The sequence below is a fragment of the Gobius niger genome (genome assembly GCF_951799975.1).
Source record: "Gobius niger genome assembly, chromosome: 22".
Lineage (NCBI taxonomy): Eukaryota > Metazoa > Chordata > Actinopteri > Gobiiformes > Gobiidae > Gobius > Gobius niger.
Window position 1 is genome coordinate 4,870,289 of NC_136873.1, and position 14,340 is coordinate 4,884,628.

Sequence of the window (14,340 nt, forward strand, 5' to 3'; positions counted from 1 at the left end):
AGTCAATTTCACGCTTTTCATCAGCAGAGAGATCCTTTTTCTTTCCCATATTGCTTGAAAATGATGATCTGCTTAATAAAGTGGATCCTTTTTCAGTAGTTTTCCCTTTACTGGGCTTAACCTGGAAACTAATCATCCCAGGTCTCTGAGATTAATGTCAGTGATTCAAAGAGCCCCGAGACACGACACCACCCATGAGTTTCATTGAAAAACTTTTCTTTTTTGACACTGAAGTACAATTTGCATGATAATTTGGAACGCGGTGTATATAGTGTATGTATCTGAGCCAAAGAGACTAATAAAAGACTTAAAATTGCCGTTATTTTAGATAGTTGCGTCAAAAAAGCAGAACCACGTGCGCCTCTCTGCGACTTTGACTATAATTATGATGAAATACTTTAAGTTAGCACTACAGAAGACACAAAAAGGGGGAAATATCTGGTTTAATTGGAAAAATCATCACAAAAAGTCATAACATTTTGACGTTTGAATGTGTTTTCTTATTGTTTCAATCAAAGTGCGTCACGCGGATGCCAAACATGTCAGTATGGAATGATTATAGACCAAAAATTGTAAAAACAATTATAAAAAGAACATTATAAAGTGGTTCCAGTGGCCTCTGCCTCCAAGTATCGGGTCTTCAGTGGAACAGAACTGCATGGATGACGCTGTGACACATGGACAGAGTGGTCAGCAGCCCCACGATCCAGCTCAGGCCCCTGGACGGCTGGGGCAGGGCGAACATGTAGGCCACGGTGTGGACCAGCCGGGACCCGACGAAGGCCCGGAAATGGACCAGCGCCCAGAACGGGTCCGGACCGGTCAGGGTGAAGAGCAGCCCGATGAGGACGAACGGAACCACGCTCTCCAGGTCGTTCTGATGGCACCTGGGACACAGACGTGGTTTACTGCAGTAGTAGTATAGTGGTAGTAGTAAGCCCTTTATGCACGGGATAAGAATTAGCTTGGGGACTGGGTAAAACTGAAAAGAAATGACGAAAAAATTGAAAAAATGTTACAAAAAATGACGAAAATGTGACAAAAAATGACAAAAATGTGACAAAAAAATTACAAAAAAATGACAAAAAATTACAAAAAAATGACCAAAAAATTACAAAAAATGTGACAAAAAAATTGCCAAAAAATGAAAAAAAAAAATTGACACATTTTTTTTAAAAATTTAAAAAAAAAGTTACAAAAATTTGATTCAAGAAATGACGAAAAAATGAAAAAAATGTTACAAAAAATGGAAAAAAAGTGACAAAATGTGACAAAAAAATTACCAAAAAAATGACTAAAAATGTGACAAAAATATGACAAAAATATGACAAAAAAATTACAAAAATTTGACACAAATGACAAAAAAATTACTAAAAAATATGAAAAAATGTTAGCCCTCATTAGCCCAAGGTGCTTTCAGACTGAACTGTTCTGGGGTTAACTGTGATGTCCTGCGGATCTTTAACTGTACATGCATGATCTACACCAGGGTCTCCCCCAGTGTTTTAACTCTTAACCCCTTAACTCCCACCTGAAGTTTGGCTTGACCCCAGTCCAAAAGCTTCTGGAAAAAAGGTGTGATAATAGCGACAAAACTGAGACGAAAACAATGATGAAAAAGTGGCAAAAATGGCACAAAAATGGCACAAGAAATTGACAAAAAATGGACGAAAAAATGACAAAACTGACAAAATGTGACAAACAAATGACAAAAATTTGCTTAAAAAAATTACTAAAAAATGAAAAAATGTGACAAAAAATGACGAAAATGTGATAAAAACGTGAAAAAAAAATTACAACATTTTGACCGAAAAATAAAAAAAAAATGACTAAAAATGTGATAAAAATGTGACAAAAAATGACAAAAATTTGCTTAAAAAAATTACTAAAAAATGAAAAAAATGTGACAAAAAATGACGAAAATGTGATAAAAAACGTGACAAAAAAAATTACAAAATTTTGACCGAAAAATTACAAAAAAATGACTAAAAATGTGACAAAAATGTGATAAAAATGTGACAAAAAAATGACAAAAAATTGCTTAAAAAAATGACTAAAAAATGAAAAAAAATGTGACAAAAAATCACGAAAATGTGACAAAAAATGACAAACATTTGCTTAAAAAAATTACTAAAAAATGAAAAAAATGTGACAAAAAATGACGAAAATGTGATAAAAATTTGACCAAAAAATGACAAAAATTTGCTTAAAAAAATTACAAAAAAATGACAAAAATATGACAAAAAATTACGAAAATGTGATAAAAACGTGACAAAAAAATTATAAAAGTTTGACCAAAAATTACAAAAAAATGACTAAAAATGTGACAAAAATGTGACAAAAAATGACAAAAATGTGACAAAAAATGACAAAAAAAATGACAAAAAAGCTACAAAAATGAGTTGAATACCCGACAAAAAAATGATGGAAAAAAAAATCTGCTGACGTGAGGAAAAAGATCCTCTCGGTTCAGGCGGGAGTTAAGAGTTAAGCTGATTAGCTTGCTATGCTATGTCTCTCTACTGAGGAGAATTGTGTAATAAACTATACATTCAATAAGCGCAGCACGACTTTAAAAGCCCCTTTCGTAGCCGATGGCTTTAGTGACTTTATCGGTGTTTATTTCTTGTTTTCATATGATCGATCAGCGCTAACATTTTCGTTTTTGCATTTGGCAGCCTGACAGGTCGCCGATGGGCTCAGGGGAAAGGTTATTCAAGTGTGCAGAGAGCTGTAGTAGAATTAGAGTGGTAAAAGTATTGGTAGTACCTGCGGGCTCTCTCCACGTCCTCGTCACTTCGCAGCAGGCGTTTCTTATCTTCTGGCTTCTTAGACTGAGCCGCTGCGTCCTCTTCGTTCGCAAACGCCTGGACACAAGAGTCGACACTTTGGGAACACATTTACTTGTGTTTCATCATTTCACCCAATTGTAACACAAACATTTTTATTCTGTTGTGAGAAAGAGCTGGTTTTAAGGTTCCAAGCCAAAAGAGAAGGTGTGGAAAATGGGTTGAAACTCCTCACATACACTTCAACATGCGGCCCTCAATGTATAAGGATTGGACGCCCCTGCTATAAATGATGTGGCTCCAATCTATCTCTGTAGGGTCTGGTGACTCCGCGAGTCTCTAAAAGCACAGTAAGAAGTAATGTTCTTTCGGAGAGAAGTTCATAAGAAGCACAATGAATAGTTTTAGATGGAAGCAAATGCAAAAACAATGATAGTTCCCGCACACTGCCAACCATGCAAAAATAGTTGATTTGGATAGTCAACGTTTCTCAGGACTAGCTGTGCATGCACAAGTTTCGCAAATGAGGAACTGAAGTATCATTTTGTGTCAGTGCCCGAGCAGGGTCTGGCTCAGGGCTGAACAATTAATCACATTTGCAGTTTTATTGCAATGTTAAAGCAGTACTAAGTAACTCTTCCCCCTAGAGGCCATAAGTGCAACTGCAGGTGTCGTAGCAAGTTACGATTTTTTAACTTATTAATTGTCTTGGAGAGTAAATACTACGCTGACAGGAAAGGCGAAGGGAGAGAGGGATATCCAATTATACAATGGAAATATTTTTTTTCACTCAAACTTGGCTGTAAATACTGTTTAAAGTGACGCTAGCCCGCAGTTAGTTTTGCCCGTTAGCCTGTTAGCTTCTTCTTCGTGATTCCATTAGTGTGTATTGGTGACTCCGGACCGGTGGCAGTCAAGTTGCAAACACGGTTTTCTGGTCAGAGACACCAGGGGGAGATGAAAGACCCTCCAATCATCCCATAAACACTTGTATTACCCCCACAGGGACTACGACAAGGATTTATTAAGGTAAACACGTTACTTAGTACTGCTTTAAACAAGGCGTTTTCCAAATCACAGAGGCACACGATGTAATGGGTTGGTCATACATTGGCAGTAACATTTTATCGTTTTTACACTAAAAAGCCGCACTGTGAATTTGAGCCGCCTGTATCCGTGATCTTGTCATTTCGGTCATTACCCAGATGTCAATATATTATTAAACATCGTCTCTGCTGTTTGCAAATGATTTTGCTCTGTTGGCTTCGCTCTGGGGCGGTTTGCGGCACCTTCAAATCCAAGGCCATGGCTCTCCACACAACAGAAACATGAGAAAAACGTCAAAAAAGAAAAAAAGACTAAAATTCTTCATTTTAGTCAAAGTAATATTTTTGGTGACTTAAATTGGACTAAAATTAAAAAAATTTCATGAAACTAAAACTATGACTAAAATATCCAGATATTTTAGTGGACTTGCTTTGTTCATGTGGGAGCAGCTCCATAAAGAAGAGGACCTTGATTAAATATGATTATAATGAATATTAAAAATCACGGTCTTAGGTCTTAGCTTTCAGATGAGGCGTTACTCTGTTGCTCTCCAGTTGAGAAGCTTTAGATTTGGGTAAAGCCGAACTTGAGAAAGTGCGAGAAAATATGTAGGCCTATTTGTGGTGATTGCAATAACGCTAATTTGGGCTAGGCTGGTCAGAGTCCAGGGCAGTTTTTCAGTCCCAGTCCGCCCCTGCTGGCCATATGTCCTGTATTCTGGAAGAGCACAGAAGGGCCACTGGCTCTAGGGCCACCGGTCTGGCCTCTCACTTTACCTTACCCTTACCCCCGGGCGAAACCGAGCTTTACCCAAATCTAAAAGCATAGAAGAAAAGCATCTAAAAACAAAAATGTGCTGGAAAAGCAACAAAAACACAACAAAATGTGACGAAAAAATGACGACAAAGCAATGAAAAAACAACAAAAACATGACAAAAAAACAACGAAAAACAAGAAATGAAAAAGTGATGAAAAAGTGACAAAAAAAAGTGACGAAAACACACCAAAAAGCCACAGCCACACTTTTTCGTCAAATTATTCGCATTTTTTTGTCAAATTCTTATCACTTTTTCGTCCATTTTTTCCTCAATTTTTCTCACTTTTTTTGTCACTTTTTAGTCAAATTTTTGTCCATTTTTGTCGTTTTTTTTTGTACATTTTTTGTCACTTTTTCGTCAAATTATTCGCATTTTTTTGTCAAATTCCAAGAAGCTTTTGGACTGGGGTAAAGCCAAACAGGAGAAAATGTGCTCGGTTCAGGTGGGAGTTAAAGGGGTTAATATTGCCTGCAGTTCACAAACTATCCACCAGGGGGGGTGCTGCAGCAGCGCCCCTCAGCACCCTGGGTTCCCACGGCCTTGCTCTTTCCACCTGGATGTACAGTGAAAACGTTGCATGAACAGAAGTAGCAGACATGGTAGTACCTTCCTGGTCATCCGATAGTACGCGGTCCAGGGTCCCATGAGCATCATTTTGACGATGACGATGGCGGCGTATTTGGCGAAAGACCGAAACACTTCATCCTCCATCAGAGACGCCATCTTGGATTTCCCGCGGCCTACAGAGAACACAATAGAAACACAGAAAAAACGATGTATTTCCAATGCAGACCCATCAGAAATGTGACTTTTGGTCATTTTTTCCACTATTTCTTAAATATTCGATATTTTAAGCTGTCAATGTATTATAATAAAGTAATAAATTGTTACTTGTTAAAGTCACTTGAGTCTATTTTACTAGAGCTGGGAAGAAATCACTGATCTTTTGAATGATGATAAAATTAAATGAAGCAGAAACACAGTCTTGACATTGTTTATGTTGAGAATCCCTACTCTAAGAAAAGGGTGATTTTGAATGGAATACCAGCATCGCTCCAGAGTTCTAATGGTACATTATTATTATTATTGTTATTATTGACTATATTTCGAATGATGGTCCACATCAAAAGAAAAGACACACATAAAATCAATACATTTAATCTCCTGTATTTGATCAGAGGCCATTTTTACTTTTAAAAAGATTTATTTTTCACTTTTTTCGAATATTATTTAATGTAAAATAATAATAAATAATGTGAATTAATCCCTTAACTCCCACCTGAACCGAGCACATTTTCTCTAGACAAAAAAACACAACAAAAAATGATAGAAAAAATAATAAAAAATTCAACAAAGATGTGACAAAAACTCAACCAAAGAGTGACAAAAATGCAACAAAAATGCAACATAAATGTGACAAAAATGCAACATAAATGTGACAAAAATGTGACAAAAACTCAACAAAAATGCAACATAAATGTGACAAAAATGCAACAAAAATGTGACAAAAATGTGACAAAAACTCAACAAAAATGCAACATAAATGTGACAAAAATGCAACAAAAATGTGACAAAAATGCTACAAAAACTCAACAAAAATGCAACATAAATGTGACAAAAATGCAACAAAAATGTGACAAAAATGCTACAAAAACTCAACAAAAATGCAACATAAATGTGACAAAAATGCAACAAAAATGCAACATAAATGTGACAAAAATGCAACAAAAATGTGACAAAAATGCTACAAAAACTCAACAAAAATGCAACATAAATGTGACAAAAATGCAACAAAAATGTGACAAAAATGCTACAAAAACTCAACAAAAATGCAACATAAATGTGACAAAAATGCAACAAAAATGCAACAAAAATGTGGCAAAAATGCAACAAAAATGTGACAAAAATGTGACATAAACTCAACAAAAATGTGACAAAAACTCAACAAAAATGTAACAAAAATGTGACAAAAATTCAACAAAAATGTAACAAAAATGTGACAAAAAATGCAACATAAATGTGACAAAAATGCAACATAAATGTGACAAAAATGCAACAAAAATGTGACAAAAATGTGACAAAAACTCAACAAAAATGTGACAAAAATGTGACAAAAATGTGACAAAAATGCAACAAAAACTCAACAAAAACTCAACAAAAATGTGACAAAAACTCAACAAAAATGTGACAAAAATGTGACAAAAATGCAACAAAAATGCAACAAAAACTCAACAAAAATGTGACAAAAACTCAACAAAAATGTGACAAAAATGTGACAAAAATGCAACAAAAACTCAACAAAAATGTGACAAAAACTCAACAAAAATGTGACAAAAATGTGACAAAAACTCAACAAAAATGTGACAAAAATGTGACAAAAATGTGACAAAAATGCAACAAAAACTCAACAAAAATGTGACAAAAACTCAACAAAAATGTGACAAAAATGTGACAAAAATGCAACAAAAACTCAACAAAAACTCAACAAAAATGTGACAAAAACTCAACAAAAATGTGACAAAAATGTGACAAAAATGCAACAAAAATGCAACAAAAACTCAACAAAAATGTGACAAAAACTCAACAAAAATGTGACAAAAATGTGACAAAAATGCAACAAAAACTCAACAAAAACTCAACAAAAAAAATTACAAAAACTCAACAAAGATGTGTGTGTCAAAACAAGACTGAAAAATGCATATAACTGAAAGTATCTTATCTACACTCTTGCCTCTTACTGTAATTGATACATTTTATGTTGATGTTTTTATTGATTGTATTTGTGTTTCTTATATTTTATGCTGCTTTAACTGTGAAGCACTTTGAATTGCCTTGTGTATGAATTGTGCTCTACAAATAAACTTGCCTTGCCTATAGTGCCTAATGTAATTGCTGAGGACACATTTTCCTGCAGGGTTTACTTTACTTTACACCAAACCTCGTGAGTGCGGAGGTGTGGCAGCTGCACTCTGTACTTTCCAGACACAGTAGTAGTAGTAGTAATAGTAGTACTTGTCCTTTGGCACAGATCAGATTAGGAGCCGGTTTGAGACGTCTCGACACAAACCGATCTTTGCAGAACCAGTATTTGGAAAAGGTCGAAACATCCGGAGTATTTTAGTAGCAGTAAGAGTTCAGGAGGAAAGGTTACACGTTACAGTAGTACACCGTAGTACTTGCACGGAGCGTGAGAGTGCGTACTGCGTAGTACTCTTGCAGCAGAGCGAGCATGGTGTTGTTATAATTTGACATTACTTACAGTCCATTTTCAAAATATTCAAATTTTCTGAGATTTTTGAATTTGAGGTTTTTTTTTACAAGCTGAGCCATAATAATCAAAAGCACCACAAATACTTTGGATTATTACTTTGATTATTTTATTACTCATTACACTTTGCATGTAATGAGTCAATCATATACTTATTTCACAGTTTAAGTTGAATTACAGAATGAATGCACTTTAAACGAAGCAGCAGTACTGGCATTATAGCAGTAAGTTATTTGTGGAGGGCTCTTATGCAGTTGTTGTAATCATAGTAGAAATAGTGGAAGCAGTACTTACTTGAGGCAGTGACCTGTAACACACTGAAGGGTCTTGTGCAGTAGTTGTAGTTGCAGTTGCAGTAGAAGTACTTACTTGAGGGAGCGACCTGTGGCACACTGAGCAGAGGAATGTTGTGTAACTCTTTGGACTCTGGCATAAACAGAGGCTGAAGTCACTTCCTGTGTGGAGGAGGAGTCAGGCAGGTTCAGACAGGGTGAGCAGATAGAGGTGAGAGGAGGAGAACATGGTGCTGGTGGTTTTGTGGTGGGAATCACACAAGAAAAAAGGTTAAGGTGTACTTTAGTGGATATTCGTGCTGTGCATTTGACCCATCCTTTGATGCATCTGGGGCGATCAGTAAGGAGCAATGAGCGACGGCAGTGCAGCGCCCGGGGACCCGTCGCCAGATGTGGAGATCTGGAGAATTTATTTACTGTACAAGTAAAATGTTCTAAATTACACACATTGTTGAGCAAAATGTTCTTAATAAATACTAATATTTAAGGTAAATATTGCCCGCGCCCGGAGGCTGATGGTCACAATCACCTGCTGGAGGATTCACCTATTGTACATGTTTTAGTGGCAGACATGGGGAGAACATGCTCCACACAGAAAGGCCTCATCCTGGTGGGAATCGAACCCAGGACCTTCTAGCTGTGGAGCTGAGGCTCTAACCGCTGTGCCACCGAGCCGCCCACTTTAAAGAATGGAATGTATTATCTCTCTGTGAGAATCAGTTCTTACATTAAGAGTTGTTTTGATCTTAGTTTTTCTTTAAAAAAAAGAAAAAAATATTGTTTGTCTAAAACTGAAGAAGATTCAAAAAGTTTTTCTTTCTTGTTACAGGAAAAAATTAGCATGTTTTTAGCAAATTTATCTGAACAAGAAATGGCTAGATTTTATTTCCTAAAATATTTTTCTCAAGAAAACTTTGCAGGTAAGACATTATTACTTTTTAGGGAAAAAATAAGAACTTATTTCTTAAAGTAAGACATTTTTTACTTGCTTAGAATCCACCTTTTACGCCAAACATAGCTGCATTTGCATTTAGGCCAACAAGTTCAATTTTCTGACCAAAGCACCTTCCTCCACAAGTTTGCTTTATCCCCCATGTGGCTTCTGGCAAACCACAAACAGGACTTCTTATGGTTTTCTTTTAAAAATGTTTTCTTTGAGCCACTCTTCCATAAAGGCCAGATTCGTGCTGTGTACGACTAACAGTTCTCCTGTGGACAGTTTCCCCCACCTGAGCTGTGTCTCTCTGCAGTTCATCGAGGGTCATCACAGGCTTCTTGGTAACAGCTCTGGTCAGTGCTGTCCTTGTTCGGTCAGTAAGTTTAGGAGGACGGCCGGGTCTTGGTAGGTTTGCGGTGATGTCCGACTCTTTCCATGTCTTTCAAAGTACAGAACACCTCTCTCACTGCAAAATGTATTTAACTAGATCAGTATAAACATCTCAATTTGAGCACAATAATCCACATTTTAGTTGTTTTGACTAGTTAAGAAGTTCTTGGGCATTTGTCCTGGATTATTTCACTTGTTCTGAGATGTTTCTGACTCGTTTCGATACATTTCGTCCTTATTTCAGGTCATTTTCTTTGCCAATGGGGTCAGAAAATTGGTCTTATCTCATTGGCAATTTTACTTTCTTATTTCAAGCGAGATTTACCCTAGAACTGGTCTGAAATGTCCTCAAACAAGCAAAGCAAACTCGGTCCGATCAGGAAAAGTGTCTAAATGAGTGAAAACCGCTCAAAAAGACTCTATTTAGCCATTAGGTCCACATGCGGTCATCACGAAATCATCGGGCAACTCTTCAAGGCAATTGCACTAAAAGGAATTAATTTCAAAGGCAGAATACTTTTTATAATTCTAGGATTTAACACAATCGTGGCTTTAAACTTATTTTAGTGAAATAACACACATAGCGACGGGGATCAAGAGGTTCGCGACGGAGATCATTCAGAGAAGACGAACTAATCCCAGCTTCATCTATCCTGGATTTATGAACGTCTGGTTCTATTATAAGCCCGAGCATTAATCTGAGCAGAAACAGAGTGGCCATTTAAGAATGTCAAACTGAAGTACGGCCGTGAGCGGAGATGAACGGCCTCGCGCTAAAGAGTCTGTAAAAAGCCTAATCGAGGTCTACAAAGGGAGCAAGGTGAATGGAATGCTTTTTAATGCCACAAACGCAAAAGGTCGAAGCATTTTTTTTCCTACGTGGCACCTTTTTGAGCAAAAATCTATGTAAAACTGGAAGAAAATTGGCAGGAATTTCCAGTAAAACCTGCAGTTGAATGTGTCAGTGCCGTCGTGTTCGAAGAAATGTCGATGGAACGCCAGCTGGGATCAAATGGAGTGCTTCTTTATTAAGGCGCAGTCCACTTTATGAGCACTCCACTTTTGTTTCAGGTCATTGCGAAGGCGTGAAGTCCGGGGTCCGAGGATCGGGAAGCCTGTGGTGTTAATGAGCGCGCCGGTGTGCCCGGGATGAGGAGGTGGTCGGTTTGATCTCGAAAACATGAATTCACTCTGTTTTCAACCTCCGGGGACGTCCGCCAGGGTCAGCGCTCAGAGGCAGCCCAGGGAACAGAGCCCGGCAGAGGAGCAAGGGGTGAGGGGGGGGGGTCGAGCTGGAGGTGGAGAGATGATGGAACATGAACTCTCTGCAGTGGTAATGACTCCAGCGCGAATCTTCATTGGGCTAATAGTTGGGATGGATGGATGGATGGGTAGATAGATGGATGGATGGGTAGATAGATGGATGGATGGGTAGATAGATGGATGGATGGATGGGTAAATAGATGGATGGATGGGTAGATAGATGGATGGATGGGTAGATAGATGGATGGATGGATGGGTAAATAGATGGATGGATGGGTAGATAGATGGATGGATGGGTGGATAGATGGATGGGTAAATAGATGGATGGATGGGTAGACAGATGGATGGATGGGTGGATAGATGGATGGGTAAATAGATGGATGGATGGGTAGATAGATGGATGGATGGGTAGATTGATGGATGGATGGATGGGTAGATTGATGGATGGATGGATGGGTAGATTGATGGATGGATGGATGGGTAGATTGATGGATGGATGGGTAGATAGATGGATGGATGGGTAGATAGATGGATGGATGGATGGGTAGATTGATGGATGGATAATGGATGGATGGGTAGATTGATGGATGGATGGATGGGTAGATTGATGGATGGATGATGGATGGGTAGATAGATGGATGGATGGGTAGATAGATGGATGGATGGGTAGATAGATGGATGGATGGGTAGATAGATGGATGGATGGATGGATGGGTAGATTGATGGATGGATGGGTAGATTGATGGATGGATAATGGATGGATGGGTAGATTGATGGATGGATGGATGGATGGGTAGATTGATGGATGGATGATGGATGGATGGGTAGATTGATGGATGGATGATGGATGGATGGATGGATCGATGGGTAGATAGATGGATGGATGGATGGGTAGATAGATGGATGGATGGGTAGATAGATGGATGGATGGATGGGTAGATTGATGGATGGATGGGTAGATTGATGGATGGATGGATGGGTAGATTGATGGATGGATGATGGATGGATGGGTAGATTGATGGATGGATGATGGATGGATGGGTAGATAGATGGATGGATGATGGATGGATGGATCGATGGGTAGATAGATGGATGTATGGATGGGTAGATAGATGGATGGATGATGGATGGATGGGAAGATAGATGGATGGATGATGGATGGATGGGTAGATAGATGGATGGATGGGTAGATAGATGGATGGGTAGATAGATGGATGGATGATGGATGGATGGGTAGATAGATGGATGGATGGGTAGATAGATGGATGGATGGGTAGATAGATGGATGGATGGATGGGTAAATAGATGGATGGATGGGTAGATAGATGGATGGATGGGTAGATAGATGGATGGATGGATGGGTAAATAGATGGATGGATGGGTAGATAGATGGATGGATGGGTGGATAGATGGATGGGTAAATAGATGGATGGATGGGTAGACAGATGGATGGATGGATGGGTAGATAGATGGATGGATGGGTAGATAGATGGGTAGATAGATGGATGGATGATGGATGGATGGGTAGATAGATGGATGGATGGGTAGACAGATGGATGGATGGATGGGTAGATAGATGGATGGATGATGGATGGATGGGTAGATTGATGGATGGATGGGTAGATTGATGGATGGATGGGTAGATTGATGGATGGATGGATGGGTAGATTGATGGATGGATGATGGATGGATGGGTAGATAGATGGATGGATGGGTAGATAGATGGATGGATGGGTAGATAGATGGATGGATGGATGGGTAGATTGATGGATGGATAATGGATGGATGGGTAGATTGATGGATGGATGGATGGATGGGTAGATTGATGGATGGATGATGGATGGATGGGTAGATTGATGGATGGATGATGGATGGATGGATGGATCGATGGGTAGATAGATGGATGGATGGATGGGTAGATAGATGGATGGATGGGTAGATAGATGGATGGATGGATGGATGGGTAGATTGATGGATGGATGGGTAGATTGATGGATGGATGGATGGGTAGATTGATGGATGGATGATGGATGGATGGGTAGATTGATGGATGGATGATGGATGGATGGGTAGATAGATGGATGGATGATGGATGGATGGATCGATGGGTAGATAGATGGATGTATGGATGGGTAGATAGATGGATGGATGATGGATGGATGGGAAGATAGATGGATGGATGATGGATGGATGGGTAGATAGATGGATGGATGGGTAGATAGATGGATGGGTAGATGGATGGATGGGTAGATAGATGGATGGATGATGGATGGGTAGATAGATGGATGGATGGGTAGATGGATGGATGGGTAGATAGATGGATGGGTAGATGGATGGATGGGTAGATAGATGGATGGATGATGGATGGGTAGATAGATGGATGGGTAGATGGATGGATGGGTAGATAGATGGATGGATGGGTAGATGGATGGATGGGTAGATGGATGGATGGGTAGATGGATGGATGGGTAGATGGATGGATGGATGGGTAGATGGATGGATGGGTAGATAGATGGATGGATGATGGATGGATGGGTAGATAGATGGATGGATGGGTAGATGGATGGATGGATGGGTAGATGGATGGATGGGTAGATAGATGGATGGATGGGTAGATGGATGGATGGGTAGATGGATGGATGGGTAGATGGATGGATGGGTAGATGGATGGATGGATGGAAAGATGTATAGAAGTTTTATGCACAACTGCAGTCTCTGGAGGGTCCTACACCTTGATGTTCGGGAGACTCCAGCAGCTTCAGATACCTGTTTGCTGCTTTGAAGCAGCTGTTCTCTTAATCTAATGCATTTGTCTGGCAGAAACCGTCCTCATGGTGCCTTTATCTGCACAAACCTGTGTGCGCTCTGAATCAACCACAAATCTCTTAACAGTACGATGATTACGCTTCATCTTTTGTGAAATATCGAAGGTTTTCATACCTAGTCCAAGCCATTCAACTATTTCACGCTTTTCATCGGCAGAGAGACCCTTTTTCTTTCCCATATTGCATGAAAATGATGGTCTGTTTATAAAGTGGGACATCCTTTTTCAGTAGTTTTTCCCTTAACTGGGCTTAACCTGAAAATTAATCATCCCATTAATTCTGGTCCGAAGTGCCATCATGCACGAGCTTAACATAGAAGGTGCAGTAACACATATGGCCTGAGGTGGCAGTAGTGAGGGTGAAATGGCGAACTTGCATCCAGCCCCTTTAAGGTTAGGACTAAGGTGAGGTTAGGCTTAGTTTGAAACACTATCCTTAGGGCTAGGATTATTATTACAGTCAGTTTGGATTTGTTTTAGCTAGCGTTGTTTTTGGTGAGGTGGCGTAATGGTCGAAGCTCATTGGCTGCCAGTGTCGGCAACTGGCCAATCAGGTAGCGGCTGGCCTTTCCCATGCTGAGAACTCAAGTTGCCTTGCCTATTTGTTTGTGAGGAGATTTTTGGTGTTGTACGGAGATCATGGATATTCTCAACAGCACTCAGAATTCATCACAAGCAGCAGTCCTGGACGATTGAGAGCCCACACACACA

The 14,340-nt window shown here is 39.2% G+C and overlaps 1 protein-coding gene across 2 annotated transcripts; it reads right to left on the reverse strand.

The window, feature by feature from the left end:
* Window positions 1-622: 622 nt before the first annotated feature.
* mgst1.2 (microsomal glutathione S-transferase 1.2) lies at window positions 623-8,346 on the reverse strand. 2 transcript variants are annotated; one of them, XM_079581301.1, is made up of 5 exons: window positions 8,305-8,346; window positions 8,217-8,229; window positions 5,261-5,394; window positions 2,770-2,867; window positions 623-887 (listed from the first exon to the last, which is right to left on the reverse strand). In XM_079581301.1, exons 3-5 carry the CDS (start codon window positions 5,375-5,377, stop codon window positions 641-643), a joined length of 462 nt encoding a protein of 153 aa, XP_079437427.1. In that variant the 5' UTR covers window positions 5,378-5,394; window positions 8,217-8,229; window positions 8,305-8,346; the 3' UTR covers window positions 623-640. The 2 variants fall into 2 exon arrangements, with proteins under 2 accessions (XP_079437427.1, XP_079437428.1); XM_079581302.1 differs by lacking the exon at window positions 8,217-8,229 and having other exon boundaries at window positions 8,292-8,334.
* Between the last annotated feature and the right edge of the window lie 5,994 nt (window positions 8,347-14,340).

Bases quoted from the DNA above. Each gene is read 5' to 3' on its own strand.
- mgst1.2 (XM_079581301.1), bottom strand. From the start codon at position 5,377: ATGGCGTCTCTGATGGAGGATGAAGTGTTTCGGTCTTTCGCCAAATAC. The intron at 2,868-5,260 runs GTACTACCATGT...TCTTGTGTCCAG, and splicing joins ACTATCGGATGACCAGGAAG to GCGTTTGCGAACGAAGAGGA. The intron at 888-2,769 runs GTACTACCAATA...TCTGTGTCCCAG, and splicing joins GACGTGGAGAGAGCCCGCAG to GTGCCATCAGAACGACCTGG.